The 27,773-nt window shown below is 42.9% G+C and overlaps 1 protein-coding gene across 10 annotated transcripts; it reads left to right on the top strand.

The window, feature by feature from the left end:
• The first annotated feature begins 367 nt into the window (after nt 1-367).
• TSC1 (TSC complex subunit 1) lies at nt 368-27,078 on the top strand. 10 transcript variants are annotated; one of them, XM_068211160.1, is made up of 23 exons: nt 368-492; nt 7,650-7,761; nt 8,733-8,908; nt 9,772-9,875; nt 10,483-10,635; nt 12,290-12,434; nt 13,457-13,611; nt 13,920-13,993; nt 15,419-15,597; nt 16,041-16,150; nt 16,372-16,495; nt 16,864-16,979; nt 17,207-17,279; nt 18,552-18,650; nt 18,743-19,310; nt 19,531-19,574; nt 20,099-20,265; nt 21,141-21,323; nt 21,677-21,787; nt 22,283-22,405; nt 23,363-23,550; nt 23,656-23,817; nt 24,096-27,078. In XM_068211160.1, the coding sequence occupies exons 3-23, from the start codon at nt 8,803-8,805 to the stop codon at nt 24,574-24,576; spliced, it is 3,465 nt and encodes a 1,154-aa protein (XP_068067261.1). In that variant the 5' UTR covers nt 368-492; nt 7,650-7,761; nt 8,733-8,802; the 3' UTR covers nt 24,577-27,078. The 10 variants fall into 10 exon arrangements, with proteins under 10 accessions (XP_068067261.1, XP_068067259.1, XP_068067260.1 ...); XM_068211158.1 differs by having other exon boundaries at nt 369-492; nt 7,650-7,712; XM_068211159.1 differs by lacking the exon at nt 368-492 and adding an exon at nt 497-634.
• Nucleotides 27,079-27,773: the final 695 nt, after the last annotated feature.

The raw sequence follows: 27,773 nt of genomic DNA on the forward strand, positions 1-27,773 counted from the left end.
CCAAAAAGAGGAGAAGGAAACAAGCTTCGCACGTTAATCAATTAAAATCAATGAGACATGGGGCGCGTGCCGGGGGTGCTGGCCGGGACCCACCAGAGCCGTGTCCCGTCAGCACCGCTCCGCGCACAGCGGCACTTCCGAGACGCTTTCTTTCATTCCCTTTCAGCACATCCCGCACACTTTGCGCAGGATCCCCAGCCGAGACCCGGGAGACCCGGAATAACCGAGCCCCGGGCCGGGCCCGACCCCCGCCCGCCGCGTCCCCTCAGGGCCGGGCCTTGTTTACCGCCCGCGCGCGGCCCCGCCCCCCGCATCACGCGACCTCCGAGCCGCAGCGCTGACCCCGCCGAGATCCCTCCGCCGCGGGACTCCGCGCGGGCGCGGCGGCCGCGGGCTCGCCCCCCGCGGCGGGAACGTCCCGTGAGGCGGGAGCGGCGAGCGGGGCGGGGAGGAACCGGGAGAGAAGCCGGGAGGCCGGCGGAGAGCGAGGCGGTGAGGCGGGACTAGGTTGTGCGGCGGAGGGATCCGAGGGGCGAAGCGCTGTGATGGGAGGGGGAGGCAGGGCCAAGATGGCGGCGCCCTGTGGGCCGGAGGAGCCCGGAGTGGTAAACAGCTGAGGGGAGGAGAGGGCGAGGTGAGTGCGCCGGGCCGCCCCCCGCCGCCACCGCCGCGGCGACACCGGGGACGGCCGCGGGGACGGAGAGGAGGAGGCAGAGCAGAGAGATGAGGGGCGAAGCAGGGAGAAAGGGCTGGGGGAGGAGGCAGCAGGAGAAAGGGAAGGGGTCGGGGGGATGGGGAAGGCGGGGGGCTGATGTTCCCCCTGCGTCCCCTTTCCTGCCTCCCTCTGTCCCCTTTCCTTCCTTCCAGACAAACTTGCTTCGGGGTGCTGCCCCTCCCCCCCTCGCCCCCCCGCAGGGTCCCCCCACCAGCCAAAGCGCCCTTTTAATTCTGTGCATTTTATCGAAAAAGGCTCAGCACGCCCCCTGCAAAGGCTGAGTGGCGATTTCCAGGTTTCTTCTGCCTTGGTTACTTTCTGAGGAGGTTCTCTTGTCCGGGGTTGGGCTTTAAATAAAGCAGTTGTTAAAGTCTGTCCCCTCGGTAAGGAAGGCTTTTCTCATTTCCTTGCTCCTGGGTAGGTAATGTGAAGTCAGGATGTTGTTTACTTCTGCAATAAAACATTTTGCTTCCTGTTATCACAAAGAACTTGGGAGGCTGCAGTTCTGAAGTTTTCACCCTTTGTTTGCTATGGATGCAGCCTCTGTCATTGTTTTATCAGTTTAGGCAGAGCTTCTCTCCTTGCTCTTCGGGGTTGGGGTTTTTTTAATGAGTCTCTTACAAGGCAATGAGTGAAAGGAAGAACGTGCCTTAAAGGAATGTATGATTCAAAACCCCTGGAAATGACCCAGAAACCAGGATCAGGTTTTGTGTGCAGAACTCTTTCCAGAGCTACTGTTTCCAGAGAACCTTCCAGTGGGTGTTAATACAGGTTTTCATTCTTTGAGTGGCCTGATCCTGCAGTTTCCTGACATTAACTTCTGGGGATAGTTGTTGGAAATCTGTCAGAATCGAAGCACTACTGAAGTGATCCCATTAGGTGAAAAAAAAATTCCTCTTCAATTTACATGTATGAACAGCAGGAAAGTAAATCTGTGAAAACTCTGGAAGTTCTAATAATCCGTGCAAACCTCGGGAATCCATTTGTCTGCTGTTGTCTTTGCTGAGCAGCAGTCAGGTACTCTGCTTATCAGAAACAGCTATGCTACACTGAAGTTTAGAATAAAATCAGGGGCTTAAAATCCCCTACTCAGTGAAAACCCTTTTTGCTTTGTTTTGGTTTGTTCATTTGTTCTGGTTTTGTAGCAGCCCAGTTCACCCAGGACTACATTTGTGGGGAATTGCAGGGACTCACGCCGATGAAAATACAGTCAGAAAATCTAATAAGTCATCAGATAAGCTTTAATTAAAATGATTTTATCTCTGGCTGTGTTTAATCCTGACACCTTAACTCTTTGTTACCTTTATGGTGACTAAAGAAGTGGCGTTATTTATGGATTCCCATGTGAGATACACTGGCCAACTGCAGATGTTTTGGTGTTTGGACAAATATTTGTCTTCAGTAACTATTTGTAGTTTAAAATGAATGCTGGCTCTATTTGCAGCTGGACTGCTGGGATGTTGACTTGTCCTGATTCCTGAAATTCTTCCAACTGCCAGGCACCTTCTTGTCAGCCCTGACAGGAGCTGGGGATGTGATTCAGCCTCTGTGCAAACTGAGTGGCCTGGAACACATGCATGGTGCAAACACACACAAATACCTTTGGAATAGATACCTTTTCATTTATTAGGAAGAAATGCTTCCCTGTGAGGGTGCTGAGGCCCAGGGTGCCCAGAGAAGCTGTGGCTTCCCCTGGATCCCTGGGAGTGTCCAGGGCCAGGTTGGATGGAGCTTGGAGCAGCCTGGGACAGTGGAAGGTGTCCCTGCCCTTGGACTGGATGAATTTTAAGGTCCTTTCCAACCCAAACCATTCTGGGATTCTTCAATAATGAGCAAATAAAATAATCATAGCACTTTGCAGTGGTGGAAGCAGGGGAGGACACCAGATTTTGTGGCAAGTTGCAGAAGGCGTGTATTTTAAGAATGTTACAGCTTAGTGTCTGGTATTATATGTTCATGTAGTTTAATAAACATCATGAGGACAAGTAATGATGTTTCCTTTCTTAGCATAAGCATTTCTCTGAGTAGCACATTAAGATCCAGAGTAAAGTTCTTGCAGTGGTGAATTGCTGTCACTTTCCTGGGCATTATTCATGTCTTGTTTTTACTTTACAGTTACACATCACTTGCTGTTGTTCTGTGTAATGCTGGGTTTAATTCTTAGAGTAGTTAAAATGCCTTGATGAGGACATTAGATAGGTTGCAGTGGTTTCAAGGTTTACTGAATTGCTGCCTAACTCTGTGAATATTTTAAAAGGTTCCTCTTGGGGGCAGAAAAAAAATGCTGCAGAGATTTAGGAGTCTCAGTCCTTAGTGCCAAGTTTAGAGCTCTCTGATCACCTGTTTGTAGTTAAAAAGATTCCTTAGTTGGACTGACTTTCTGTGTGTAGTGTTAATTAAATTGTTGTAGAAAGCCAGGGCTTGTTCTTATTTATTTATTTGCTATTAATATATGCAGTTGTGTGTGAGGAATTGCAATAATTCCCTGACTGCGTTTCGTGGCTGGCTGGTTAGCCTGGCTTCTGCCAGAGGGTGAAGTGACAGCCCTTCCATGTTTGGGCTTTTTATGACATGGATTGTTTTTAAGCAATTTTCCCTCTGACAGAAATGTGATGAGTAGCACATAGCAATAGTCTATTAGCACAGCATAGAGTCCAAAGAATCTTAAATATTGCTGAATATGATTTTCTCTCTTTGGGCTTGCCAGGTTTTTTTGTGATATTCCTGTTCCCACATCAGTTAAGCACCTGTAACAGAGTAGAAGAGAATGTGTATAATATCAAGTTATAACTATAAATAACGATCTAATTTAGTTATGGAATCTAGTATCAGATCTTAATGTAACTAGGAAAATATTTACTATTAGAAGAAGCCAGACACCTTCATTCTTTAAAGATGAATAAATAAATTAAATTGATTGTATTGCCAGTTGTAGTGATCAGTTTGAAACGAGGTTTAGAGCGTTTAGAGGTATTATTTCTGGGTTGTGAAAAAGGGAATTATCAGCTGCTTGCTTTCCTGTGCCACCAGTGGTTTTTCTCCCTGCTGGAACTTTTCATTCATTGCTGATGTCACTTATATAATGGCAATGTTCAGTTTAACTGTGAGGGAAATGTAAGATTGGGCATGGTTAGGAAGCATAAAATGGGCTTCAGTTTTTTGTGTGGTGAAAGGGAGGGGGTTAGGCTTAATCCTTTCATGACCAACATTTCAAAGATGCGAGTGAAAAGGGCTGCTGTGTTGTCAATCTGAATTTTTCTTTGAGCACAATTGCTGTAAAATCCTTCTGTCCTCGTTCATGGCTTTTGCCAAAGCAATACCTGGGGATGTGACCTGACCCTACCTGTAATAGAAATCAGATGGAAAAGTGAAAATCTGGAGGTTCTGGTCCTGTGGTGTTAAAATCCCCTTTCTTCTTTTGGCAGAGGGGGCAATAACAATTTATTGGCACACCCTAAATTTAACTTCTGCTTAATGAGGAGAGATGAAATGCTGCTGTTGATCCCCCTCCCCCAGAGTAGGTGCTCCTGGTGTCTGAATTTGGGTGTTGTCACAGCAAAGGCTGAGGGTGTGTTCGTGGTGTGTCCCCCTCCTCCCCACCCCTGCGAGCAGCATAACTGGCACTACCAGCTGCTTTTTCATTTGGCTTGGGATAAAAATACACTGAACAGAAGAACATCTTCTCTTGACAGAAATACTTAGAGAAGTCATAATCTTTGGGAATACTCTCCTGTCTCTTTCTCTGTTTAGCCTTTTCCAATTAATATTTCTGCAGTCTCTCCCTTTGTCTTGAGTTTGTAGCTTAAACTGTTTTGTGCTGTTAAATTAGCTACTGAAAAAAAAGTTAGACTTGGTTCTTGGCTTGTTGGCGTCTCCTTTTCTTTCTGTAAGATGGCTCCAAAGCTGTATTGGTACTTTAATACTTTTTACTAAGTATATCTTAAAGAACGCTCTCGAGTATAAGAAGTGCTGTGGGTGTGATATTTTCCAGTGAGATTAAAATGCTGCATTTTAAAAGGTATTTAAACTGACTTTTTTTCTATGCTTTACTAACCAAGTACTTTGTATCTTTTGTATAAAACTAGTTTTAAAAGTTAGTGAAGAGTCAGTGACTCAAATCACATGGAAAACGTACTTGTTTTAATCCCCTTAGTTGCAAGAATGGCTGCAGGGATGTGGAAATTCTTCTGATGAAGGAATCATTACAATATCTGGGGATGGAAGCATTAGAGAGGCTCATCTTGTAACTGTGTATTTGAGCAGAAAGTCGTGCTGGTGATGTGCTACTGTAAAGGTGTCAGGGATGTCCTGTTCACAGCACAAGTATCAATTCTAGATACAAAATACCCTGACAGTCAGTGGCTGATCCCGCTATTTCACAAGGTGATGGGAGCCCCTTAACCTGGCCTGTGCTTATCTACAAGATTTGAAAATCACATCACAAATTCCTGGTGGGACTGTGATAAATCACACTGACACCACGGAGCTGAACTTCATCTGCCAGAACATGGCCTTTTCTGACTAAAAGCCTGTTGCCTGTAAACTACTTACTCAGCTGCCTTTGCCTGAAAAAAGTGTGACATGATTTAAGACTATTGCTGGAATTTCCTGGCTTGTTCATTTGTGCTGGACACAGATTTGGAGCATCTCAGTCTTACTTAGAGTTTAAAATGACAAATGACTTTACCTTGAGAAAGCTGTTATTTGCTTTTTTAAAGTCGTGGCCATTTGTGTACAGTGGGGTGACAACATTGACTGGTTTGGTGTAATTTCAGATAAACTTCCATCTCATGAGATACCTGTGTGTAACATTGCCCCATTTTCAGATGTGCTTTGAAATACTTTTAGGAATATTTTGAATACTTTTGGAGTGGAGACTGCTCTACTTTAAAGAGCTCCAATGCACAGTTGAAAAGTTGAAATAAACGCTGCTGGATTTATTGGCACAAGGTCACTCCAGCCATCTGTTTTAGTCAGGGAGCTTGGGAAATGATCCGTTACCTACGTGTTTGGTGTTAATCAGTGGCTGAGCTCACCTTATCAGCCTCGCCCTTATCTGATGGCAGGGTTTGTACATGCCAGCACAGTGGCACAAAGTTTGAAATCCTCTTACCTACTCAACATTTAACCAGGGTTTTCCCCATCAGTCTGCAGAGCCTGACTTCCAGAACCCATCCAAAATGTGTTTTATGATTTCACCAGGCTGCAGATTTTCCTCTGGCAGTATCAGAATCAGTGAAACTGCTGTTGAGGGGTTTACTGGTGTGACAAAGATCTGGTCCAATATAATGGTATTGCTCAAGGAAAATGAGAAAAAAAAATCACTCTTTTCACTGGTATAGGATGGGAATCAAAGAGAAGAGAGTTGACAAGGTTTTTATGGGGTAAAAAAGCAGAGAGTCGTGTTTCTGCTGCTTTTACTCTTAAAACAGGTTTTGCTTGCAGTTGCTCTGGGGGTGTGGCCATGCATCTCTTTTGTTAACAATACTTTAAACAACTAATTCATGTTGCTTAGGAAGCTGGTGAATCTGTTGCTTAACCATAGCTGAGACTGTGTCCTGATAGAAACTGGGGACAGTAAGGCCTGTTTGAAAGATGTGTTCTCAGAAATGAAGGAATAGTTTCCTTGGAGTGAGCTGCTTCCCCATACAATGTTGCAAATGCAGTCATTGAGTCAATTCAATATTATAAGGATTACTAGGAATGGAAAATGCAGTTGATTCCTCAAAATGACAAACAGAGTGGAAGGCTGACTTCTTAGGTTGCATGGATGTGTGGCTTTAAACATTTTGAAAGGATGGTGTCACTCTCTGAGCATTGTTTGTCTTCTAAACAGCAAGTGCTTTGATGAAGGAGTTGAAGCTTGGGAGTCTGCACAAAATAGGAAAAAAAACCAACAAAAAGCCCCAAACGAAAATCCTGAACCACAACAAATGCTAGCTCTGATTTTATGAGAAGCATAGAACCATTCTACTTTCAGTAGAAAGCACCTTCCCTCACCCCAAGTCTCTACTCTATTAGTGTCCAAGTCTTGCTCACACAGCCAACCAGTTTTAAGTCTACGGGTTTAGCATTTTGCCAGCATTAGACTAGAAAGGAAATAGCATTTAAATCCAAACACTTCAGTGATTAGACTCTGCTGGCTGCTTGTACATGACCTGAAGTTTCATTTGGACTTTTCAGTTATGATCATTGAAAACCAGGGGTGAGGGGTTTTGTATTCTGCAGTGGTGATTGCTGCAATGCTCCAGCCCGTTTGTTGCTACTGAAATGCCAGTTGGGAGTGTGGTGCCATATTATCACCTTTGAATTTGCAATCAGTGCCAGGTTAAGTAAGCTGATGTCTGGTGGCACTAAGAAAAGTGACCTTGGGCAGTTCTGCAACTGCAGAGTGATATGTTGCAAATGACAAAGTTTACTGGTGGACACGTTAGTTAACTCCTGCTGTCCGGTGACTTTGTTAAACATAATATTCAAGAAAGTAATATGTATAGAGGTAATTACAGCATTATCATTTAAAACAGAGCAGTGATCTGTGGTCCTTGGCTAATGCCTAAAAATGTTTTGAATAGAATTTAAAGGCTTAAATTAATTACTGTATGTTCAGAATAGAGAAGAATCCTTTCTGTGTAAGATTCTACCTGCCATAAACAAAACTTTAGCATCTTTTGAAGGGTCACAGTACAAAACCATGGTCTTGTGAAAACCATCTAGTTTGAGATAATAACACAGCTTAACCTGTGGACAGCTCTGGAAAGGGCAACTGCAGCACCATTTGGTGTTTTTCAGACTAAAGGCTGACCTCTCATGCAGGAAGTGCACAACTCTTGTGATCTGTGTAAAAAACTTAGTGATGTTCTGAACATATGATGGTGTGATAAGGAAGAAATAAATTGTGCCTTTTCTTAACCTCTTTCTGGTTTTTCTTTATTAGTGATCATGAAAGGTGTGTGGCTGACAGCATTGCAGACAGAAACTCAGCTCGTCCACAGAACAGGTGCTGTAAACACAACTGCAGTAGAAAAGCAATTTTGTGTGTAAACTTGGTATGTGTCAGTCTTGCCTTCCATGGGGGAAGTGAAAAATGTATTCTAGCTTGGAGTGGGAGGGAAGAAGAAACCCTGCTGATTATATGAGGTGTGATCTAAAACTAGATTTGTTCTTCCACTGAGAAAGGTTTGATATAGGATTCTTCTGGATGAAATATAAACTGATTCATTTTGTGGTAGGTAGGTCAGTGTGACACCCGAACCCCTCTGGTGCTGGTACATGGGAAGAAGACATTTTAAAAGCCTGACATGGCTTAGATTTGCTCCCTCTTAGCCCTGTGCAGTTGTTACCTGCACACTGTTGCATTTAATGCCTTATGCAGTTTTTGCACTGCAGAGTTTGTGATCACAAATCACACTAGTGAAGTCAAAGTGTGTTGTGCTGCTCAGGCTGCCCAGGAGCAGCAGCTGCAGCAGCCCTGCTTGAGTTTCCCAACAGCTGCGCCGCGTTGCAAAGTCTTAAAGCCCAAATATCTCTGAGTGCAACAGTGCAGAGCCCAGGGCAGTGAATTCCTGACCTGGTCACAGGAGTGGAGAAGACTCTGGAGGTGTGTATTGTCTCCAGCTTTTAGTCTTATGCAAAGAACTGGAAAGGTGGTTTGAGGAGGAGTTGCTGTAAGAACTCAGGAATGGAGGGACTCTAGACAGCTTTTTGCATTTTATTCAAAACTTTAGCTTCAGTTTACTGACCTGGAGAGCAAATTAAAAAAATGTGGTAAGAGAATGCTCAGTGTAGATACTGAGGTCTTCTGCAAAAGAGACTAATGTCCTTGTGAAAAACACGACGAAAACCCTGCTTATGACTCATTGGTTTTTTGGAAACTCTTAGAGCGTTTATTGCAGGTGTGGAAACCCTCACAATCCTCTCAGTGTTAAATGGGCACTTGTGTGGAAAAGAAATAGGAGAGATGAGAGGTTTTATATGGAAAGGGAAAAAGTTCACTCATCTGCTGTCTCTTCTCTCCTAGTCTGGTAGAAAGACACCAATGAAGAACTTCCTGAAGTTTTAAACTCCACATTCATGTCAGTACGTGCATCATGGCACAGCAAGGAAATGTTGGTGAGCTCCTCTCAATGCTGGATTCTCCAATTCTGGGTGTCCTGGAAGATATAACAGCTGCATTCAAAGATAATCTCATTTGTGGTATGTATCCTTTTGTGTAGTTTTGGGAAGGGTTTTGCTTTCACATCAATAAAGGTAGAATGATGTGGAATTTTTTTTTTCTATCAAACACTGTCTTTGCAAATGCAGCTTGAAAGAAACTCTTGATATTTGGGTTTGAAATTGCTTTAAGGATTGAGGCTTCTCTTCACTCCATTTTGCTTAATGGCATGGCTCCTGGAAGGTCTGTTACATAATTGTTATAACACTATTACAACATGATTGGCTTTTCCTGAGGCAGAGCCTCAAGTGTGAGCTGATGAAACTTCCTTTGTCAAGTGTATTTAGAAGGAATTAGGTGTCACCCACATTATGGGAACCAGTGGGATTTTGTTAATTAAAAAAAAAAATCCTACTCCCAAAGAAAACAACAGACTCAGACTTTGGGAAAAGTGATTGCTGCTGTTGAGGCATCACTTGTGCTGACAGAGCCTTTTCAGAGCATGAGAGCACTGCCAGTGTCCTTGTCCCTGAACTTGCTCTCCTTTATCTGCTGAAGGGAGAGAACATCAAGTCACTCCTGAACACTTCGCTGGATAAAGCACTCTTGCAGCTCAGCTACCCATGGGGTTTTATGGTTAGACAGGAATTGTTGGTTGTTAAAAAACCTGGTTCCTTTCCCTGAGCTGAATGCAATCACTTGAATGGTTTGGAACCAGGAAATGTAGTTGAGAGGTCTCATTTTCCCAAAGGTCCCATTTTCTGCTAAACACCAAGGACTGCTTTAGGTTAGAAATTGTGTAATAGTTGCTTAAAAGTTCTGCAATGTCCTTGTAGCAAGTGCTTCATTTTTAGTGTATTGAGAATGTTTTTGCGTTTTTCCCTTGCTGTCCCCAAACTGACAGACCGTGGGCCTATGCTTGTCAACAACCTGGTGGACTATTACTTGGAAACCAATTCTCAGCAGGCACTGCATATTCTGTCCACTCTGCAAGAGCCTCATGACAAGGTAAAAAAAAAATCCTTTTATGGCAAATTTTAGCCTGGTATTGAAGCAGCCTTTAAACAGCATCCATTAAAACTCTAGGGGTTCCACTCTGGTGTAGAATTAGCTTGCTGTAGAGATGTAGTATCTCTGTAGTAAGAGTAGTTTAAGCTTTAAGGAAAACTTCAGAGGTCTCTGTTTCTTACAGAGTTGCTTAAACTGACCCAATTAAGCAAAGAACCTCTATAAAGGAAAGAGTTTGGAGGATTAATGTTGTCTCTTTACAGTGGTCCTGCTGCAGGATGTGTTAGCCTAAAACAAATTGGGTATTTTGAGAGCAAGTAAGGATTTTAAATAGATTGGAAATGGCTGCTGCCCAGATTTTTTTTTTTATTATTTACGTATAAACATTTCAAAGTGACAGTTTCTGGCCTCTATAGTTTGCATTTGTCTACCAATAGTCTCAAAGTTATTGCAGAGTTCTGTTTCCTCTGGGATCTTGTATATTTGCAAAATGCCCATAGTTTCCATATTGACAAACTGCTGAGTATAGACTGGTGAAAAAGAGTATAGGACAATTAAATATAAATACCTTTCTTTTTCTACCACTCTATGCAAAAACCTTTGTCAGCATCTACTGGACAAAATTAATGATTATATGGGCAAAGCTGCTACTCGTTTACCCACCCTCTCTCTGCTGGGACATGTGATAAGACGACAACCATCTTGGAAACACAAACTTTCTCAAGCACCTCTCCTGCTTTCATTACTTAAATGTCTCAAGGTAAGAACTGTCAGGGCTGTCTATAAAACACCTGATGTAAATTTGCATACAGATGCAAGGCTTTGATTCCTGTTTTGATGTCATTTAGTTAAGCCACAGTGCTGTTAATATCAGGTGGATACTCTGTGCTGATGCTGTTATTGCTGACAATCTTGTTTCTAAAAGCCACTGTTGCTGTGAGTTAGGAATGTTTATTAAAACTTTCCCGAAATAAGTTAAAGACAAGATGGCCCTTGGTGAGGATGGTGGCTATCTTGAATGTGAACCTAATGAGAAATACAGTAACTTCCCACTGGTGCGGTTTGAATTTGTGTGTCCTCTACTTGCAGTGTAGATGGGCCATGCAGTGGACTATTCCCAGGTGAAATTACCTTGGAATTAGCAGACTTTCCCTTCTTAGCTACTGACATGCTGGATTACAAGGAGGTAGCTGTTCCCCCAAGCTTTGTGGGTTTTTTCCCTCATCTGCACATTGATCTGGTATAATACTGTACAGCACTGTACCAGTGAATAAGGAATAAAAAGTGCTTTGAGACCTAGAATGCATTGTCAGTAATGGAATTTATTATGATAGTGAAGAATCCACATTAGTCATGAAGTCACATTTAAATGCACGATGCAGTCAAGCGCTCTTCAAAACAAAACCACCACAAATTTGTAACTGCCAAAGGAGCAGCTCCAGCTGCTGTTACTGGAACTCCTGTCGTGCCTGCCAAGATCTGTTGAACTTTGCAGTGTGACTGAGGGAGGAATGAAGTGTGTCAGAAAGCTGCTGGGAGTAGGACAGAGATGTGGAAGTTCTGGGGATGTGGACAGAGGGTAGGGATGGACAGGAAATGTGCTCTGATAGGTTTTGTGTGACTGAGGGAGACTAGAGGCTGTAGACACACAGAGGAGGATAAATCCCTAAAAACTGACTGAGTGGCTCCTGGGAGATACCCAGAGAGCTCAGGAGCACCTGCCCATAGCCTGACCAGTGCTCTGTGCACCCTGTGCTGACAAAGCAGAGGAGCTACCAAGGAAAATGTACATTAAACTGGGGAAGCAAGGAAGGAGTTTGAACATTTTCTGTGTCCTTTCCTAAAATCTGATTCTCTCTTCCTGTTTCATCCAGCCAAAGGTTTGTACTGCCACATCCCTTTCTTGAGGAGCAAGCCAAGGTGTTCTAGTCATTGTTTGAATTACTGCTGGGTGAAATTTCCAGCAGCCGGGTTTAGTAGAAAAGCTTCTGACCCCTGTGCTGGTAACTGGACAGCACCCTTGAACACCCTGATCAGATCTGCAGTTTCTGAGCCTCTGAATGCTGTGTGTGTTTAGCTCTGGGAAGGAAGGAAGGTGGCACATAAGATGCTTCACATACCAGTAATTGTTTTTACTCAGCTGTGGAACTGTGGTGATGTTCCCTTTTTAACTAAGCCAGGTGTTTATACAGAAAAGCAGCAGAGTAGGAGCGAGAATCCCAAATCTGTTTTTTCTTCAAGTTGTTCTTTATGAAAAAACTCAATAATCTTGGATCATTAAATTCTGGTAGGTTTCAGAGGGACTGTTTCAATAGAGAACTTTTTCCATGATGATGATTCAATGTTCACTTCATCCTTGGAAAAAAATTAAGTTCAACACATTTAACTAATGCAGGTTTTTTCCCTTCTTGCAGACTGACACAGATGTAGTAGTACTCACCACAGGTGTCCTAGTGCTAATAACCATGTTGCCAATGATTCCTCAGTCTGGCAAACAGTACCTTCATGATTTCTTTGGTATCTTTGGGCGTCTCTCAGCCTGGTGCTTGCAGAATCCAGGTGAGATTTCAACTTCGTTGCATGCAGTTGTGGTCTGCAGTATCCTTGTGACTCGTGTGCAGTTGGTGAGCACATTGTTTTGTGAGACTCTTAGTGGTCTGAGATTATTTAAACACAGAAAACGATGTGTTAAGCCCACAAGCTGTTCTGTTCTTTAAGAGCATGGGGGAGTTTGGTCAGAATTTAGAAGTCTCTTAGAATCTTCCATTTGGTGCTGCTACTGCATGAAATCTCACTGAACCAAAGTACTGCCCTGATGACAGTGAAAAACAGATTGATCTTAATAGAGAGAGAAGGGAAAATGCTAATGTTTCAGGCAGTTTTTGGGGAATTTGATATTCCCAGATATAAATATGGGGGGAGGAAAGAAGCAACATATATAAGAGTTTATTTTAAGGTGCAACTATCAATAGTTATGAAGGTTGATAAAACTGGTTTTCTCAGAGCCCTGGCTTTGCTGAATTTGTTGTAAGGGGTCTGGTGTCTAACACCAGCAGTGTCTGTGAGTGTGGCTCATGGCTGAATGAACAAATGCTGTGTTAAGCACACAGAGCTGCTGTTTAGAGAGCCATTCTGCATTGCAAGTAGGATTGGAACTTCTGAAGTGAATACTAAGATTTGTCTGTTGTGATTGCTTTTGGTGGCTACCAGCTTTTAGTTTTTACCTTTTGAAGTGAAACAAACCTTAGTTTCCTTTTTTAATCATTCAGTCAGTCTTATTCAGGCTCACTATCTAGAGGAGTTTCAGGTTTTAATTTGAATAGAAACAAAGCTGTGCTTTGAAAATGACAGCACACTGGTTGGAATTAATGGTCCTTATCTTAATTTCTGGGTTTGTTGTGAGCTGATGACTAAGTGTTGCTTGTTTTCTGAGAAGACCTCACAGTTTCAATAGGGACTATTAGTATCTCAGAAGACTTGCTCCAGTTAACATTTCAAATTTAAAAGTACTTTGTTTGCATTCTTAGAAATTTTGTTTTTTTCTCCAGTGTAATGAAAAATATTCCAACTACTTTTTCCAGGTCATGTGGCAGAGATTTATCTTGTCCATCTTCATGCCAGTGTTTATTCCCTCTTTCATCGTCTTTATGGAATGTATCCTTGCAATTTTGTCTCCTTTCTGCGCTCTCACTACAGTATGAAGGAAAACCTGGAGACCTTTGAAGAAGTAGTCAAGGTAAAATGCTGCTCATTTGTGTATTATCTGAGGCAAGGAATTTATAGCTGTATATTCTGATTTAATACAATTAATTTGCCAATTCAGCTGAGGGCTGTTCGTCAAAACTGTATAAAAATGAGCGATTTGACTGAAAGCTCAGAGCTCAGTTGGGATCAACTCTTGAAGCTGTGGTGATGTGTATTAACCTTATCTGTTAAATGTAACTTCCTGAACTATTGGGATCAGTAGTTTGCTCATCACCTTTGTGTGGTTTAGTAAAATCCAAAGGTGCTGCACTGATAACAAGTCCTCCTTCTTCCCCCCAGCCAATGATGGAACATGTGCGTATTCATCCAGAGTTAGTGACTGGATCCAAGGACCATGAACTGGACCCACGAAGGTATTATATGTTCTCTCTGCTATTAGGAAAGGCTCAAATTGAGCAGCTTTCTGTGGAGTTATTTCAGAAGGTTGCAGCAAAACCTTTTCTGTCAGCATTAGTTTGTGTGGGGGTGTTTTGCCACCCAGATTTGTAGGTGCACCAGGTAAACATGTAGACTTTCCTCATCCCAGCTTTCAGCTGGATGAATAAGCAGAAACTGTTGTGAAAGGTCATTAACAACAATGTTGGGGTTCTAAATTCATTTTGTGTCTGGGATGGCATCTGTCTTCACTTTACTTTATCTTATTTTTATGACTTAATGATCAAACATCCTCATAAAGATTTAAAACAGTTTTCCTTGAATGAATAAAGTGAAACTGCCAGCGATGCTTCATTGGCGGAAGGTTTGGGTCATATTCCTTGGGTTTCTTGAAGTATTTGATGGGATTTAAGTGTTTAAAATGGCTTCAGTGTGTCTTGTTTTGGTACCTAGATATTGGTTCATTTAACAGATCAGTTCTATTAACAGGTATGTGTTAACATTATCAGCTGTATTAGTTTTCTTTAGCAATAGGCTCATTTGCCTGCAGCAGCACCACTTGCTGCTTTTCTCTTGTCTCCACAGGCCCAGCCACTGAAGAGGAGAATTTGACTCTTGTTGCTGCACAGTAGTGCTCTTGCCCTGCTTTTCAGAGCCACTAGGAAATCACTCCTAACTGGGAACCCATTGAATGTCACAATGCTCAATTTTGCAGGGGGGAGGGTGGCACCACTCAGGAGCACAATTGGCACAAACCTTCCAGTGGAAGCCTTCTCTTTTGGTATCTTGGACAGAGAGTATTTTACTTTCCAAAGCAACCCAGCCTTTCATAGACAGCCTTCTGGGCTTTCTCTTCTTTACAGTGAACTTCCATCCCCTGAAATATTGGGCAGATCTAATCTGGCTGTTTAATTTAGTGAGAAGTAGTTCTCAGGATGGAGGAGGTGGTAATAGTAAAAAACATTCCCCAAACTTGGGAGGAAAAACACAGATCTGAAACTGGCATTGCAGACAGTGTTTGCTTAAATAATAAAGATTCCCTCACTGCTGGCATGTCTAAATTTTGACTACCAACATCTGAGCGTAGTTGAGTTGATTTCTACAGCTGCTGAAGCTCAGGATCAACCAAGTCTTCGTATGCTGTTCCTCCTTTCCAGAGTGCTCCATGGCAGACCTTTATGGATCTCTGTGTCAAAGCTGTTTGTCTCCTCTTTGAGACCCCCTCTCACAAGTCATCTGGTTGCAATTTCTGTCTGGTGCCTTGTTCCAGTTTGGCTGGGAGCATGCAAAGCTGCCTGGAACAAATGAGCCATCCTACAAGCCAATTCCTCCTATCTCCAGGAACTCTTGTTTTTAACAATAATTGACTAACTTACTCTTTTGGATCCAAAAACTGTCTGCAGGTGGAAAAGGCTAGAAACTCATGATGTTGTGATAGAATGTGCCAAAATCTCCCTGGACCCTGCAGAAGCCTCCTATGAAGATGGTTATTACTCTGTGTCTCGGAAACTCTGCACAAGCTTAAAACATCATCAAACTGACCCCAGTGCCAGCTCTTACATTGACACACAGAGCAGCTATGGTAAGACCTGCCTGATGGCTAATCAATACCCAATTGCTGGAGAAGAACTGGCCCTAGAGCAAAAAAGCCCATCTCACTAATTTATCCCATTTAAAGTTTGATTCTTAGGCACCAGGAAATAAACCATCATTAAAAAAATAAATACATAGGTATATTTTCTATATGCAGACACACAGCATGTTCTCAACATTGTCTCTTCATCCTCTGTCCTCCCTACCCCCCCCAAAACAACCAAAAAAGAAAAAAAAAAGCTGTAGTATAATGTACTCAATAGATATTTTCTTGGGCTGGAAGAAAAATCTCTAGCTACAAATGTGTATGTTGAATGGATTTGAAATGCTTTGATTAAAAGCCTTTTAAGTCCTAGCCAGAAGAATCATGGGTTTGTATTTGATGTGTTGGATGCTTTGGAATTTTGATTTTCTCTTTTATTTAACTTTCAGGGACTTCTACCCCATACTCCACTCCTCGGCTAACACTATCACAAATGTCAGGGCAGCTACCTCAGATTCTGAGCCCACAGTCCACGAGGCTGTCAGCTGAGCCACAGCAGGTAAAGCAGAAGATGAAGCCCGGCAAGTTTTTGTTCTTTGCACTTTCATACTTTCTTGTGCCAGTCTTAAAAATCCATGGTTTTGAGCTGTGCTGTGAATTCTTCAGAAGGTGGTGTTCATTTCACATTTAATCTCTGCCTGATTTCCTGTGTGAAGACCTGGATCCAGGTGCTTCACATGTTCCTTTTCTGAGCTCTGCTGTGTTTTACTCTGTGCACAGGTCACCATCTGGAGCCCTTCTGCAGTGTGTGGTATGACCACGCCACCGACATCCCCTGGCATTGTCCCATCAGAGTCATCCCAGTCTGCACCACAACCCTACAGCAAAGCCTTTGGCACACCTGGTACGTGCTGCATTTTGGAATTAGGCCTTCAAGGTTTGTTGTACTGGAAATTCTGGCTGTAAATTTTACTGGCAGTTTTTAAATGGGAATGCCACATCATGCCATTTGATAGGCTTGAGTGATTACTCCTGTGAACTGAGTATCTCACCTAGAGCAGTGCTGTTGCAAACTGAGAGGAAATTTGTGAATTCAATGCCAAAGTCTGAAACAACTTCTGGGAAACTCCACTTTTGTGTTGATGAACAGTTGAAAGAGATTTAAGAAGTAGATGCTATGAGGTGGTGTTTAAATGTACAATTCTTCACATACAATGTTCAGCTGAAAGGAGGAAGGGGGAGCCTGCTGAGAGAACTTGTGCTCCTTTTCAGCAGGGGGGAAAGGAACACCTTTGGGAACACCAGCCACATCTCCTCCTCCATCCTGCACTTCAGATGACTTTGTGCATGTTTCACTCCCTTCAGCTGCTGCCACACCTCCTAAAAAGGTATTACAAAATTCTTCTGCTGAACTAATCTGGTTATTATTCATTGACTTGCCTTAATGCAGTGACCTTAACTGAGAAAGAAAAATCAGAGTAGGTGGTTTATAAAAAAATTTGCATTTTACTGCAAAAACTCTTCTAAATGTAGACAACTATTGCCACTTCCAACTGCACAGTTTCCAATGAGAACTAAGGCAATTAATGTGTTCTGGGTTTCTTTTGTTTTCCAGGAGGACAAACCAGATTCTGGGAGGCCTTTACTGTACCGACAGCAAAATGTCACAAACAGCGATAAATCATTGGGTAAACTCCATTTTCCTCTCCCCATTTCTACAATCTATTGTAAACAACTCCAGTTTTTATTGACACTTGTTCCAATTCCCAAACACTTTTCCACAGTTTTTTTTCCCCCTGAGTTCTTTGTAGTTCCAGAATCCTGCCTTGACCTGTGATTCAACTTAAAACCTTCTTGTGATGCTCTGATTTCTACTTAACCATTCATGTTCAACTTGAGATTTCTTTTTTTTACCTGAAGGCTGAAAAGGGATATCTATTTTTATAAAAGCTGATTTGTTGAGGATGACTATTAGAAGCAGGAAGTTGTATATTAAATTGTGCTTCAGCAAGTTATCTATCACATGTCTGGATCAAACTGTAAGGCTGCACATAAGGATAGCTCCCTCTTAAAGGCCTCTGGAAAAGCTTTGTTTTCTATCTACAATTATATTGCAGTACTTGAACCTTTTTTTAAGTCCTGTGGAATACTGAAATCAGTAGGTTGAGGAACTCAACTTTTAGTAGGTAAATGTAGATTCCATTTTCCATTCTCTGTCATCTACCTCTGTGACAGCTGTAGAAAGGGATTTTGGAACTGTATTTGAGACTTCTGTGCTGTGAGTCTTAACCATCTTCAAAGTGGAGATGATAGTGAAATCTAAAGCTGTTTTTCCATGGTATAGTTGTATAGTACCACTGGAATCTGAATATTCTGAATTCAAAGTTATGAACAGGCAAAGTTTTTCACTGAGTTCCTGATCTGTGACTGAGCTGGGCATGAGATTTCTGTCCTGCAGTGTGTATCCCACAGCTGCTGTCTCAGTTTTGATCAGTAGCCACATATTAGCAAGTTCATATTACATCAGATTGCTAAACTTCCTTTTTTCAGGCAGGTGCTGTGTCCTTGTGGAGCCAGCTCAGAAGCTAAAGGGGAGGTTAATGCTAATGTGGAAGTAGAGCAGTCACAGTGCACAGGAGCCACCTTATTTTATTTATTTAATGGGTTAAATTGCAAACAGCACAACCTTCCTCACAGAGGTTGTGCAATAGCAAATGTTAAGTTTACAGAATTACATTTTAGGATCAGGACTGACCTGTGACTGATCTCTGCCTGATCTCTGTTTTCCATGTGGAATGGAACAGGAGTCAGATACCTTCCTCCTCTGAGGAAGCATCTGAAGGAGGGATAAGCTTTTATTCTGAGGACCTTGCAGCAGTAAGACTTGTGTTTTGTGCTGTGCTAAGGCTGGAGGAAACAGCACCTGTACAACTAATTTTCTGTCTTCTGTTTTTTTTCAGACATACCCAGTAGTAAAAGTTCAGTAACCTTAAGTGATCTTCCAGAGTTTTTAGGTGGGTTGTCGTTCGAAGATAGCGCTGAGAAGGACAGAGAGGAAGGTAATGTCTGCCCTCCTTACCTACATCTTAGCTAAGGAAATGTTTGTCCTGTTGAAACACCAGATGTATCATGGTGCTCCCCCTCTCCTCAGATGCAATATCTAAAGAGATCTCTGAGATCACCACCGACGCTGAACACATGGTGCCTAGAGGAGGATTTGACTCCCCGTTTTACCGCACAAACGAAAGTCTGTCAGGCTCTCAGAAGAAGACCCACTCAGCAGCCTCCAGTGTTCAGGGACACAGTCAGACCTCTGAGCCTTTAACATCTCTGGACAAGTCTGGGCCTGAGGGTGCACGGGAAACACCCAAACAAACGTTTACTCCCATAGACAAGCCCTGTGGAGGCCCTGGGGAAAGCCCTGCTGGGAACAGGGAAGGAACCTCTGGGGAGCCGAGTATTCTCACTCCCAGCCCTTGTAAAGTACCAGCACAAAGGAGAGTGGTGTTTGGGAGCGGGCAGCCTCCCCTCTATGAGCACCTCTTTGAGGTTGCATTACCAAAGACTGCCTACCTCTTTGTTGGCAAGAAGACTGAGGAGCTGCTAAAGAAAGCCAAGGGAACCCAGGATGAAGACTGTATGTCCTCAACTTCTCCCGTGGAAGTGCTGGACAGGCTGATTCAGCAAGGAGCAGATGCACACACTAAGGAGCTGAACAAGTAGGTGACTGAAAATCTTACTTTGCAGACTTTATTGTTAGTCTTTTTTGTGTTGGCTTAATTTTAAGCTGTGCTGAAAAAGCAGCTGCACAGTTCCTCCCTAATCTTTTTATACCAACTGACCTTATTTGTACTTTTGCCTGGCTATAAGCTCTTTTGAGGTGAATATTCAATTTTTTTACTTAAACTTACCTGTTAATGCTGCATTTTCTTTTTTCAGATTGTCTCTGCCAAGCAAATCTGCTGACTGGACTCACTTTGGAGGTGAGGAAATTTCTCGTGTTTTGGCAATCTGTTCCTCTGTTATTAGACTTGCTTAAACAATGACCTGCATACTTTTTGCTTGTGGGTTTTTAACTAATACTGCAGAAGGATGATGCCCTCCACTAAGTCATGTTTTATCTGCTTAGCAAATAGCTGTGTTCCAGAGAGATGAGCTGCTTTTTTCATCTTTGAAAAGTGCAAAATTCTAGACACTTCTGCTTTTGACCATTTCAGCCTTGCTAAGCTTCAGAGTGCTGCTGGTCACCTGACAGATCCTTGCACCTTCTCACTGCTCATTCAATCTAAAACTGATGTTTTCTCTTCCTTATTTATGTGTCTGTGTCTTAGTTTTGTGCTCTGAGGCTTCTGTGGTGAGGGTGACTTGGCTTTTTTTTTTCTTAATCAAAGGAGCAATCCATTTGAGGCATATATCCATTGCTTTGGGGAAAATGTTTATGATTTTTGTGTTGGAGATCAAATAAAGCAGAGTGCAGCTCAGTAACCTCTTCTTTGTCCCACTGCAGGTTCTCCCCCCTCGGATGAGATTCACACCCTGAGGAACCAGCTGCTTCTGCTGCACAACCAGCTGCTGTACGAGCGCTTCAAGAGGCAGCAGCACGCGCTGCGCAACCGCCGGCTCCTGCGCAAAGTCATCAAAGCCACGGCTCTGGAGGAGCACAATGCTGCCATGGTGAGCAGGGACGCAGCTCCACCAGTGGCTGAGACACACTGGTGCTGCTAGAAGTGTTAATTGGCCTGGCTGGTGTCTTTGGTACCACTCAATTAACAAAGAAGCCTCATTTGTCGCTTTATTGAAGTCGGTGTTTGTGGAGTGACTCGCGCACAGTTCGCTCTCATTATTAATGTCAGTAGTTTGTAGTTGACTGCAGGCAGCTGAATCCTTCATGCTTGACCCCTGCCTGCACTTGCCTTTGGATAGTGGTAAAGGCTTCCCTGTGAGTGGAGTGGATGTTCAATGCCTGGCTAAACACCTTGCTGCATATTTGATAAAGTATTGTCCTTTTGCTCCTCAGATGAGGACTAATAGCAAAAGCTTTGGAAACTCAAGTGTTGTTTTCCAGAGGTGTTCACTGTGATAGAATTTGAAGATGTAAGTACACTGAACAATGTCTCAGTACAGATTTAGGTGTGTTTCATAATATATTTACATTTTATAACTAATTCCATCAACAGTTTCACCTTCTGATAATTAACTAAGAGCCAAAAATAAACTTCCAAGTAGGTTTTGGAAGATGAGGCCCAAGAAGATTGCAGCTGTGAGGCCCAAGTCCCTGTTGAAAGCATGAGAGGCAGTGGAAAATAGACTATTGCTCATTCAATGTGGCTGTGAGTTTTCAGCCAGTCCACCCTTATCACCATTTCATCTCCTTTTCAGCCAAAACCAAGCCAAGCCCCAACAGCTTTGAGAACATGCTCTGTATAAAGTGTGTGTGTGGAAAAGTATTTTCCTGCATGCTGGTAATGACAGCTTTGTTTGGCTGAGCATAGATGACCTAGCTGCTAAGTAGGAGTCTTGTCTGATGCCTTGTGTGGGATTCTTAACAGAAAGATCAGCTGAAACTGCAGGAAAAGGAGATCCAGGCCTTGAAACTGAGTCTGCAGAAAGAACAGGCAAGGTACCACCAGTTTCAGGAGGAACATGATAATATTGTGGCTCAGCTTCACAGCCAGATCCGACAGCTGCAGCATGACCGGGAGGAATTCTACAACCAGAGCCAGGAATTGCAGGTATGAAGCATCAACAAATTTGTTGTCTACTTAATGGTTTTAAAAATAACCTTCTTTGTAGCAAGGCATAAAATACCTGAGAGAAAGCTGCACATTTTTATTAGAAATATTGTCCTGATTCAGAATAAGACAGTGCATAATTGAAAGTGCTTAATTTAATATCATCCTTTTATAGTTCTGTTTTGTCCTGTCTTCGGCTTGGAAATAGAAAAGGCATGTTCTTAGCTGGTTTGGAGGGGTCAGTATAACTTGATTTCCAGTGCTGGGGGTTTACAGCCTCCCAGCTCTGTGCTCTTGCTGTCCTTAGTGAAGTTTCAGAACCCTGAGTGATTTTTTTTTTGTCACTTGAACAGACCAAGCTGGAAGACTGCAGGAACATGATAGCAGATCTGAGGTTAGAGTTAAAGAAGGCAAACAACAAGGTGTGTCACACTGAATTGCTGCTTAGCCAAGTTTCTCAAAAGGTAAGAAAAGTCAGTGTTTTCAGCGTCCCTTTGTGTCTTTCTGATAATTTTTTATCTGATAGTTTTCATTAGGTGCTTTTTCTTTCTTGGACTGAAAGAAGCCTGTGCTGAGCTCCATAGAGTCTGATACTAACTACACAAAAACAACACAGAAAAATGTATTTTAATTAAGAGACTCTAAACTCTGTTAAAGGGCTTCTGAAACTTCTTATTTTGGCTTTTTCCACAGCAGGGGTTTGCAGATTGAGCATTATGTATTTGTATTAAAACTCTGCTAAATCTTGACAACTGAGAGATACTGTTTATATAATAATTTGAATGGAAATGAAAAGTTCTTTATGAAAACAATTTAGCACTTAACTACCTATGAAGCATTTTATTTTAGCCTTTGTTTCCCTTCTTCATAAAAATACCCTGTGAACACAGTGCCTGTCAGCTGTGACTCTCCTGACCTGTTCATCCCAATGCTGGGTTCTGTTCCATTTCCCTTCCCAGCTTTCCAACAGTGAATCAGTGCAACAGCAGATGGAGTTCTTGAACAGGCAGCTGCTGGTTCTTGGGGAGGTCAATGAGCTGTACCTGGAGCAGCTGCAGCACAAGCACACAGACACTACAAAGGTACCAGTGCAGAGGACTTTTGGGGAGACTTCCCTTGAGGTCATCATCCAGCAGTTCCCAGCCCTGAGTTCAGAAGGAAAGGCTTTGTAACTTAATAGACTCTTTGTTGTGAAATTGATTTTCAGGGATTTGATTGTATGTTTGATCTTCTGTTCAGATGTTTTGTGCCCTGTGGGTTTGAGGAATATCTTCAGTGGCCCTTCTGAAAGTTAAGAAGGGGTTGTTGGGGTACACCTGGGGTCTGTTTTAGCCAACTGATGTAAATTCTTAGCAATTTCTTTTCCAAAAGCCAAGACTGCACTGTGCTCAAATGAGACTGACAGCAGATTGTTGGTAAAATAATGCAGGGTAGTAGTGCCAGAATTTGTGGAAAGATCCTAACGAGGATTTTACAGGTTTTGGTGAGGTGTTACTTCAAAATGAGCATCTAAGCCTTCCCACTCAGTCATTTTCCTTTTAAAAGTTAACAGTAACTTCACTGAAACTTCTGTTGTTCATATGGTTTTACTTCCTGACTTCAAAGAAACCTTCTTCTAATTAGAAGCAAGTCAATTGCACAACAATATAACTGTTCCTGCGTGAGAGCACGTAATTAAAGAAGGTGAATAATACACTGAAAAAAGTCTTCAACTGGTATTTAATGAAGGTCGTGTTGGAAAAATGGATTTAAAATAGAGTTTGTCTACTCTAATCCAGTGCAGAACTGGCAAGAGTGCTTTGATGAAAAGAGGTTTTCATAAGGAACATTAATGTGCTAATAAATTCCAGTGATGTATAGTTATTTTAATAGTCTACACCCTCAGCAGGGCTGGTTTTCTATATCTGTTTTTAGAAATGCTGCTTTTATTCTGGCTTGCTTTAAAATGTGCCTATTTATAAGATCAGAAACATGTCTAAACACCAATAAAAATAACACAGGATCAAATTAGACTTTACCATTGTGTTGTTTGCTTCGAGGAGGTTGAAATGTTGCACGCTGCTTATCGGAAAGAACTGGAGAAAGCAAAGTTGTGTGTTCAGCAGCAAAGCCAAAGGCTCGATGCTTCCCAGAAAAGGATAGCTGAACTGGAATCTCAGCTTGCAAAAAAGGACCACCTCTTCCTGGAGCAAAAGAAATACCTGGAAGATGTTAAAATCCAAGCAAGGTAGGGGCTTCCTATGTAACATTTTAGCTGTGCTTTGACAGATGTACTGTCACAGCTGAGGCAGAATCTGGAGATTTTGGACATTGTGGTTTCTCTCTTTCTCAGGGGTCAGCTGCAGGCAGTAGAAAGCAGGTACAAGGCCCAGAAAAAAATCACCCAGGCATTTGAGCTGGAGATCTTGGATCTGTTTGGGCGACTGGAGAAGAACAGCCTACTGAAAAAACTTGAAGACGATAAAACAGAAGCAGCTGAAGCAGCAGAAGAAAGGTGAGGCTGGTGGTGTGAAATCTGCAGGACCCCTGTGGGATTATTGTCAGTTTTGGACTTAAAAACAGTAGATGTTGCAAAGCTAAGTGTGTGGCACATCTGGTTACCCCCTGTCTCTCTTGCTTTGCCCCAGAACTGTGAAAGGAAACCTGCTGAAGTACATAGCCAGAGGCAGAAAGGGAAAGTAATCAAAGTAATCTGTCCTGGCCAGCATTTCCCCCTCCACTGTTTAATTACTGTGATTTCTTTGACACTGTGTCCTCTCTCTCTTCCCCAAGCAGGCTGGAATGTGGTAATGAAGATACAGCAGGACACAGTGAAGAAACAGTGGGTAGAAATGGAGAGACCAAACCTCCCAGCAACCGAGGCAGCAGTAGCAGTAAGGGGGGCAGCAGCAGCGAGCTCTCCACCCCAGAAAAACCCCAGAACCAGAGGCTGAGCAGTCGTTGGGAGACATCCATGTTGCTGGAGCCCTCAACTACTGTCCCACTGACTGTAGGTTCACTCCCCAGCTCCAAGAGCTTCCTTGGAATGAAGGCACGAGAATTATTTCGCAACAAGAGTGAGAGCCAGTGTGATGAGGAGGGGGTCACCATCAACAGGCTGTCTGATGCCCTCAAGACTGAACTATGTAAAGATCCAAGCATGGAGTCAAAGGTCCTTCCAAGCCCCGAAAACCTCTCACCTAAGCTCCAGGAAAGCAGTGTTGGACAGCTTCATATCATGGACTACAATGAAACTCATCATGACCACAGTTAAAGAGGAAGATAGTCAATCAGTGTTATTTTCATATTCTTGGCATAGAACAGGAGGCGTGAGTGCAAGTTTAACTAAAAGCTTTTATGTTTCTTTGGTCTGAGCAGTGGCTCATGCAGCGGAGCAGGATCGATGGCCAGGAACGAAGGAGGCTGCTGAATGAATGCAAAGTGGATTTTTGGGTCTGGAATTGAAAATGCCCAGCCTAACTCTTGCTTCTTTCTCAAATTCAATCCTTAGCAGCGTGTACTAATTTGAAGGGACAACTGTTAGCATTTGCAAGTATTTTTTTCCCTTTCTCCCTGCCCCCAGTTGAGTGGCTGCGTTTATGAACTTGAGTGCAATATGAGGCCAAATTAACATTTGTGAGTTTACTCTGAATGCTTTGTATTTCTTTGCAAGCTCCCCATTTAGAGCAGTTGGTTGTGCTGCACGTCCAGGTGACTTCGGTTCCTTTCATCCTGGAAAGAAGCAGCACTAGGATTTCCAGTGCATTCTCTGTTTTTGCCTGTCCACTGCCCCACATCCCTCAGAGCCCAACCTTCATTAAGTTGGAGTCTGATTGAATACCCAAACATTTAAAGAACATTGTACCTCTGCAAAATGATTCATTCACCCTAATTCATGATCATTGTTTATATTGTCCTTAACATTTCCTGGGAAGTTACATTTGAACAGACAAAAAGGAACTGGAGCTTGTAATGCAGAAGAGACCGTAAATGCTGAAGACTTGTTAAAACACCAGCTTCAGATCTTCTTGGTGTTTGAAATGTTTGCCTGATTGACCTCACACTGGTTCGTATGAGAAAGCAGTTGGGGTGGGAGAAGAGGGAAGAGGAAGCTTTACTCAAGTAGGGAGAGGATGCAGAACATGGGGGTAGAATTCCAAGCTTATGAAGATCTGCAGAGGAGGATTTGCTTCTCTAATCAGGGAAATGTGCTGCCTCACCCTCCTTCATTTGTTTCTGGTTTGAACAAGACCACCATGTTTTGAGTCCAAGAAATTGGCTTCATTCTTCCTGACAATGCCTTTTCAGGCTTGACTTGGAGAACATGTGCGTGCTCTCCTACTCAGATTGCAGCACATTTTTGAGTTCAGCAGTATCAGTTTGGCTCTAGGTCTCTCCCCTTCACCCTACTTCCTTAGATGACAAGGCTGAGGAGGAATCCTGCTCACACTGAAATCAGAATCCTGGCGTGAAGCCTTTTGGTGTTAATCATGTTTTAAGTCAATTATGAGCCTTCTGTGAAGGAGGATTGTGGGATCAGGGCTTGCCAGTGGTCAGACTCAATCTCCTTCGTGTCAGAACAGGGCCTGCTGTTAGGAAGGCAGTGCTTGTTTTAAATGTTCCACGTGGCTGGGTCCAGGTGTCCTCAGATGGTTCAGGCTTCACAGTTCCCCTGCATCACTCGTGGCCTCTTCTCCTAAACATTCTGTGGGTGGCAGCTGCTGTTTAAGAACCACCTCACACAGAAATCAAGTCCAAGCACACTTGCATTTGTAGTTCAAATCCCTTCTTAGCCCGGGTGGGAACGAGGCTGTCAGAGCAGCTCAATTCATTCCTGACAGGGCTCGTCCTCCCATTCCCGCCTCCTCCGGAGCTCCAAGGTCTGAATACATTTCTGCCTGTCTTAAATTATTCTCCGTGTCCTTTCAGTTGGTCAGTCCGAACTCTGAGAGTAGAGGTGAACTTCAGTGGTTGTGTCAAAGCTGACTCTGCATGGAGTAGAGAGTAGAGAGTTGGTTGTAAGTGGCAGCCTGGTTTTGTCGGCGTCTTTAGGCTTTCTCAGACGTAGTGGTAGCAAACGTGGTAGCGCGTGTTTCGGTAAGATTTGGAGCTTTCCTGCCCCTTCCCCACTGGATCCCAGCCCGGGGACTGAACGGTTTGCACACAAAGGGCCTGATGGGCCAGCTCAGCTGGGAATGTTGATGGAGCTCGTTCCCATCCTGCTCTGCCGAGCCCGGGTCTGGCATTCCCAGGAGAGGCAGGTTTTGTGTCAGTCACAAAAATGCCCTGGCAGCAACACAAGCTCTTTGATAAGGTGGCTTTTTTTCTTCTTTTAAACAGGATTTTAGCACCAGGATAGTAATGGAAACCACTTTAGGTTTGTTTATGGACCACAAAGATTATGGAGGAACAAATTTTTCAATATTCTTTCCTAAGTCTAAAAATCATGGATCTGCTGTATGTAGTTAACTTGCAGTTTGTTTGAAGGGGTCCCATCAGTGAAGTGGAAACAGATTTTTTTAACTGACTGCTTTTAGTTAAATCTAAAATTGCTGTCTTTGTCAAGTTAATCTGTTCCCTGCCTCGCTCTTTGTAAGCATGTTAAACAATCCACATTAAATGCCATAAATATGAAATACAAGGAAATGGTACAATCGTAAGCTAAAGAGAATTTAAACCAAAAGGAGGTTTTGCTGTCCTTATTAGAATGTTCTAAAATGTCAAGGCAGTTGCTTGTGTTTAACTGTGAACAAATAAAATGTATTGTTTTGCACTACTCTGTGTTAAATTCCCTGCCAGATGCTTTTGGGATCAAACACATGGAAGGGAGTTCAGTGTCCAAACATCTTCCCAGATGGGACAGTCCAGAGCAGGTCAGGGCTGCTGCCCCTTTGCACAGGATTCACCATTAGAAGTTCATTTTTCTGCATGGAGCCAAAGCCTTTTTTTCTTCTCTGACAAACAGACTCACCAAGAATGTTCCACTATAATCCATAAATGAACTGCAAACAGTTCAGTGCTGCAAGTCTGCGGGTGAGCTTCTGCATGGCCTTGCTCCTGCAGGCCAGGACTGCACAGTGATTAGAGAAATTAATAGCTGGAAATGTCAGAGCCTTGTTTGCAAAGCTGGGGCTGCTGTCAGGAGTTGGCTCTGTCTGTGCTGTTCCCTTCCATACAGTGCATACACGAGGACATTTCCACAGATCATGAGGAATTTTGGGGCCACTTTGTTCTAGTGAGGTAAGGTTCTCTTGTTTTGCTTTTTTCCCCAGACTGACACTTTCTCACTGGTTCTGGTCTTTCATTAGTTTTTGTTTGTGGTTTTTTTTCTTCTCTTCTTGAAATAAATGAATATTTAAAAGATTGCTCAAAGCAGTTTAGTAATCCATACACAAGCCTCAGCATTCCCATTAAGGGCTAAGTATAATTCTTAAATATGAGCAACACAGGCAAGAGTCTAAGTTGTGCAAG

Source organism: Anomalospiza imberbis, chromosome 21 (assembly GCF_031753505.1).
Source record: "Anomalospiza imberbis isolate Cuckoo-Finch-1a 21T00152 chromosome 21, ASM3175350v1, whole genome shotgun sequence".
Classification (NCBI taxonomy): domain Eukaryota; kingdom Metazoa; phylum Chordata; class Aves; order Passeriformes; family Viduidae; genus Anomalospiza; species Anomalospiza imberbis.